Consider the following 6,459-nt stretch of genomic DNA (forward strand, 5'->3'; position numbering starts at 1 on the left):
ATGGGCAGCTTCCCCGGCCGGCTGCGGCGCCTGCCCATGCTGCTGGTGCTCCTCTCCCTGCCAAGCCCGTCGCCTGCCTCGCCGCAGGGCCAGCACGACGCCTCCGGGTGCGGGGAGGCTTCTCCAACCTCGGCTGGCTCTGTGAAGCAGGGGGTTCCCTTCTGTCCCCTCCCCTCCTGGGGACTCGTTCCAGCACTGCAGGGTGGTACCACGTTTGCTTAGGTCCAGCTGCAGATAGAATTAACAGAAGGGAAGAAATCTGAAGGATTCTTTGCCATCGGTGGCAGTAAAAAATTGCATTTTCTAAGCGCCAATTGCTTTCCATAGTAGTCTTTGACAAGCTGGCTGCATGTAATTTCAAGTCTAATGCTTGCTTTATCCACGGGATAAAAAAGAATTAACTAAAATCTTAGCACTAGTGTGTGTTCATTAAGATAGAGCCAAGTCCGGTTTGAAGGACTTAAAGGCAAAATGCATTTTAAAAGTCTATAAAGGAATTTGGATTTGAAAGAATTGTGGAAGTCAAGTACACCATCTCTACAAAGAAGGGCATATGAATGAGAAGGAGGGTACGGTCCGCGCTCAGTGGTAGGTCAGGAACGGTGTTTTTCTATTAGTTACATCTTTCAGATGCCTAAAAAAAAGGCACCCGTGAAATAAATGGGTTCTCCTACATTCTTAAATGTCACTGAGAAAACCCTGGTGGTGGTGGTTGCCTGCACTGTTCCTTCCAAATGGGTTGGATTTGGTACTTCTGCTCTTCCTGCCACCAGTGCCTCACCAAAACCTTCCTTGATATTTCTGGAAAATGTAAATGAGCTTTGAGGTGACTCTGTGAAACCAGACAGCAGTTTTGCTTGATAGCTGGGAAAATCAGTTCTGTGTGTTCGTTATTTTGTCCCAGAGCCGGCAGCGAGTGTTCCCTCAGCTGTTTAGACGGGCCCAGCGTTGGTGTGGGCTGTTGACGGCGCAGGGCAGGACAGCCAGCGCCGTGCACGCACCCCGGCACGGAGGGGTTGATGTCTCCCAGCTTGGGACTTCGCTGACCGGCTCAGAGATGGGCATGGGCTGTGGTGTCCTGATTTCAGCTGGAATAGAGTTAATTTTTCTTCTTAGCAGCCAGAAGTGCTGTGTTTTGGGTTCGGTATGGGATTCGGTATGAGCAGAATGCTGATAACACACCGATGTTTACAGTTGTTGCTGTGAGATCAAGGTCTCTCCAACTCCCCCTGTCCTGCCCATGTGGGAGCTGGGAGGGGGCACAGCCAGAGCACCGGGCCCGGATTAGCCAGTGGGATATTCCACATCCCAGAATGTCACGCTCAGTGCGTAAAGGAGGGGCGGCCGGGAAGGGGGGGGTCTGTCTTGCTTCCGGGATTGCTGTTTTGGGATCTTGTTTTTTTGGGATTACTGGACGGGGACGGGCTGGGTATTAGTCACTGAATGACAGAATCATCGAGGTTGGAAAAGCCCTTGAAGCTCCTCCAGTCCAACCATTAACCTCACACTGACCGTTCCCAACTCCATCAGATCCCTCAGCGCTGGGTCAACCCGACTCTTCAATCCCTTCAGGGATGGGGACTCCCCCCCTGCCCTGGGCAGCCTATTCCAGTCAGCAGGTGATGAACAGTCGCATTGTGTATCACCTGTTTGTACTTTTCATGATTGCTGTTGTTTTATTTTATTACAACTACTAAACTGTTTTTTTATCTCAACCTACGAGCCTCCCTTTCCCCCTCCAATCTCTCCCAGTCCCCTGGGTTGGGGGAGCGACTGGGTGGTGTTGAACCCACCACGTGGCAGTGACGCTGCCCCTGGCCCCCCCGCGAGGGGCCCTGCCCTGCACCCGCGTCCTCCCTCTCGCAGCTGAGCTAACGGGTTGCTCTCCCTCTTGCGTCCCCAGCTGATGAGCGCCATTCAGAAGGGCCACGTCTCCGGGAGCCGCCTGGCTGTGCTGATGAAGACGGCCGAGGAGAACCTGCGTCAGCGGGGGGTGATCCCGGTGGACCGCAGCGGGGGTGGACTGTGAGTTCAAACACAACCTCTGCTCCCAGCCCCAGCTGCTGAAAAACATTCCAGTGCTGCTGGTTGTCCTGGCTTGTGCAGGATCGCCAGTATCCATCCAGCGGTGTAGCTCTCGTAAAAATACATTGGTGCGTTTGTTTTCATCATTAATGGTCTTCTGTACAGCTCTTAATGCTCCAGGATGTGGCCTTTTGGATTGGGTGTTCTTTGGACACGGGGGTTTATTAACCAGAGTTTGGGAAAGATCTGGGTGCGCACACAAGTGTGTGTGTCGGCGCTGCCCTGTGCGTTAACTCTTATATCGCCTTCACCTTTAAAGAAAGATGCTCAGAAAGCGAATCCTGCCTTTAAACACTTAGAATACGCATTTAGCATTTGAAAGCTGCTGATCTGTCCTCTTCCACAAAGAGCAAGAGAACTGGACGTAGTAGCACAAAAGGACGAAAACTGCCGCTTCCTGGGGCAGCGGTTCCGGTGAAGGACCGTCCTGAGCCTTCCATAGGTGGTTGGGTGTTATTTCAGTGATACCAATTCTTGGCCAGACAAAAATATCAGCAGTGTGAAGCTGGAAAACTACAAGACATCTTGATTAATCACCCAAGCTAATAATTTAGTTAAAAGCTAGGGGACAGCTTTCCTTTCTCCCATATTAATAAAAATAAGCTTCCTCTAATAAATAGCACTGTCGAGCAGGTGGTGGTTTATGCTGCAAAGTGCTTCATGCTGTTTCCAGTTCTGGACAAACCCTGGTGATAGGGCAGGTTTTGATAGCCTAACAGTCTTGTTTATTTAAAAATGCTCAAACACCAAGTGAAACAGTGAAATTTGTTTTGCATTCCACTACCTTTTCTAGAAAGGGCTATTTTTCAGCACATTAATGAAAAAAAAAAAAAATCAGGACCACTCACTTGAGCTGTTTTCAACAATGTTGTGTGTGGCTATTTGCCTTTCTGCTGTTGGACTGACTGGGTTCAAGATCAGATGGAAGATTTCTGCCTGATGTAGAACAAGGAAGGGAAAAACATTATAGTGGTTTATTGATGAATTTGTCATTCTGTTATATTCTCTGAGTATAAACACCAATTTACAACTCAAACCAAGCTTCAGTTCCAGGGTGTCAGAATTTCTACTTGTGTAAAATCTGATGTATTTTAACTGATGTCACCATTTTCACTAATGGAAAATAACAGTACAGGAATGAACAGCAAAGATTACTTTGATATTTTAAAAGGGAAAATGATTACATACACAAAATGGAGATGCTGAGGAGCGCTGGTATGTAGCATAGTAAGTACAGATGTCGTGTTTGGCTGGAGAGGCAGAGTCCTTTAAAAAAAAAAAATAAAAATTCTGGTGTTTAAAAATAGTAGATACAGAAAAAGCCAAAAAGGCAAGCCTCACTTAAAATTCAGCAAATGGTTACATCTCTGTCAGTCCAAACAATTGGTGAAATCTGGAGGGAAGGAGACAGTCTCAGGTAAAATGCCTTTCAGATGGCTTTTGCATGTTAAATTTTTTTTTTTTTTTTTTTTGACGCTGCCTGTACCAAAATGCAGATATTGTTAAGGGGTTATGGCTTTTTTGCTTCGAGTCCTGTGCTAGTGAGGCATGGGCTATGTGAATGAGGAGTTAGCACATTTGACAATGTAAGAATTCTTTTATGAACAAAGGGGTTTGTTTCTGTGGTCCTGTAAACTTTTCTTTTTGAAATATGTTCCAGTATATTCGGGTGAAGTATGTGATGTTTGACACAGCTTCGTATTTCCAAAACCCTTTCAAATATGAGGACAACAGATTTTACAGGTACTGCAGAATTGGAGGGAAATGAATGTACAATACACAGGTTATTTTGGTTCAGTGAGCAGGTAAGGAGGGAAGGGGTTTAGGATTCTACTAGTCACAATAATTTAAGGGGCGGGGGGGGGGGAAGTAAAAGTAGTGAGATCTTTTCCAGGCCACATAAAGAAAAATATTGACAATATTTAACATCTTTTGAATGGTTTAAAGAAAAATTCTCCCCCACTCCTCTATAAATGGCACTGTTAAGAATTAATAATACAAGTTTACCTGTAAAGCCAGGATTTCCTGCTTTGTACCCAAAGTATACTCTTTGTTCGCTTGTTTTAGTAATATTGCATACAGAATGTGGCTTCGGGATTTTCTTGGCTCTGTGTGTGTCCTCCGATATGAATTTGCTTTGCATCTTAGGCACTTTACTGTCATGCTTCTCTGCTCTTTTGTATGGCACAGCAAGATCTTGTATGACTGCCTTGTGTAACAAGAGAAGATTGCATGTGTTACTTAAAACAGCTAAATCTATACATGGAAAAAAAAAATCTAGGAAGTATTTATTTTTCACCTCACATTTGTTTTCAGGAATGTTGGCTTTGTTGTTGTGTTTGTTTTTTTTTTTTTTTCTTCATGTGAATGTACTGTAGAAAGAGTTGTAAAATGTCAGTGTCTTGCATTGTTCTGATCCTAGGTGGAAAAACAGTAATGTGAGATTTATTTTTTTTTTTGAGGTGGGAGTTGCATTTGCGGATTTTGGGGGGGAGGCGGGGGGTATTTTGTGTTTTAAATAAACTGCACGCCTGAGGGGGAGGGGATGCGTATACATGCGGTGTGTTTACAGTGCGTATAAATCCGTGTGTCTGTACGTACATCTATGCACACTGCATGTTTTACATGTGGCACTTACGTATTTTGTTAGGTTGCTGTTCTAGACCGAACTGTTAAATACTGTGTTTGAGGCTGGGTTGTCATTTTTATAACTGTCTTGGTGTTTTACTGCCATTATTTATTACTTTTGATATACAGAATGAGCCGCATGCATTTATAGAGCAATAAGAGGATGTATTTAATGTGCCTTGTTTTTAACTCAGTAAGAACTGAAAGCATGAATCAATAAAACTGATTAAAAATGGTCCCTTCACTGGCAGTTTGTTATGGCAGTTACAAAAATAACTTTGATTAGCCTTGAAAAAGTTTATTTTTAAAGGAAAAATGTTCAGATGGTTGCTTCTTAGTAAACATAACGTAATTTTGTCCATGCTTTCCCATTTTAGCTCAGAATTTAGCACTTCGTAGTTTAAAAGTGAAAATTAGGAGTTAATACAGCACTTAGCATTCTTGGGCCGTAGGAGCTGTGTGCGTTCGCCGATGACACGCAGGGTAAGGTATTCTGCACTGCCATCTCATACTAAAATTACAGCCAGCCAATTGGCCTGGATTTTGGGGGGGGAAATGCCAGTTGCAAGTGTTCCTTTGCACACTGATGAATTTTATCATAACTAAAATCAATAGAAATGAATGGAAGAGATTTCATAATCCATTTTGATCATTTTACGTGTCAAGTTAGTCCAGGGTTGCCATGTGTTGATAAATGTTCTGACAGAAAAAATGCTATATATTTTCATTGTCAGTAAATCAGTAAAGCTGTTATCAGTTTTAACGCAATTTTTATAATCTCCATATTATTTTATAGGTTTTAATTTACACTTGTAATAGGGATATTCCACAACTGCGCTGTAGCTGTGCTGAGTACGGGGGTTGTGTACGTGCAGCCAGGGTAGCTCCCCTCCGCGTGTCCCCCGCAGAAAGAAACCGGGCCGATACCTCCCGAGTATAATTATAAAGATTATGAATTTTATCTAATCTGTGGTGTGTAAGTAATATGTCAGAAAACGTTTGCTACAATCATCTTTGTCCCAAATATTTTGCAGCACTAAAATTGCCTTGGGTCATGTTCCTGAATTTGCTGCTCAACGCAGAACTGGAGTTTTTTGAGAACAGTATTTTGGGGCTGGGTTCCCTTGCTTTGCACGATTTCTCCACTGAATGTTCAAAAATTCAGATTTATTGCAACTTATGTTCACTTGCGCTCTGCAGCCTGTTTTAGAAATATGATATGGAATATCATAGCAACATTAATATTTAAGCGTTGATGCCTGAGCTGGGTGTTCCCCGTGTCAGATACGAACTGATTGCATCTGTTGAGGAGAGAAAAAACATCTTCAGTGGGGATGAATCTTTGCTGCGAAGTAAGTGTTGTCTCTCCCCGCTGAAAAAGAGGGGTTTTCAGATTTGTAGGTGCGCTCAGCCTCAAGGTTTTAGTCCTGGTTCCCCTATTTAAGCAGCCCCCTCGATTTTTGCCTGCCGGCACCCTGAGACAGGAGCGCTGGCTGCACAAAGCATGTGCGCGGCTGCTGTGGCTGGAGATCACAGGCTGCGTCTCGGAATCGATACTTTCTTCACTCAGAAGATGCCCCTGATGCAGGCATGCGCTGGGATAATCTCACCTCCTCTTATTTTGCAAATAAAGGCAGAGATTAAATTTTGCTCCCCTGAGCAAGCCTGTAGCTTGCTCGTTTTTTTTTCACAATGGTCTTGTGCAAGGGCTCTCACGTAGGTTAGACGTCTGCGTGGATATGAGCA

General features: G+C 44.2%; 1 protein-coding gene across 3 annotated transcripts in view; it reads left to right on the plus strand.

Moving 5' to 3' along the window:
* Positions 1-4,951, plus strand: part of GPD2 (glycerol-3-phosphate dehydrogenase 2) — a 62,385-nt gene extending 57,434 nt beyond the window's left edge. For all 3 annotated transcript variants that reach the window (XM_074873889.1, XM_074873888.1, XM_074873890.1), the window contains one exon: positions 1,904-4,951. In XM_074873889.1, coding sequence (XP_074729990.1) covers positions 1,904-2,029 — 126 coding nt within the window. In that variant the 3' untranslated portion in view covers positions 2,030-4,951. The remainder of the gene's footprint in view (positions 1-1,903) is intronic.
* Positions 4,952-6,459: the final 1,508 nt, after the last annotated feature.

This window comes from Strix uralensis, chromosome 6 (genome assembly GCF_047716275.1).
Source record: "Strix uralensis isolate ZFMK-TIS-50842 chromosome 6, bStrUra1, whole genome shotgun sequence".
NCBI lineage: Eukaryota > Metazoa > Chordata > Aves > Strigiformes > Strigidae > Strix > Strix uralensis.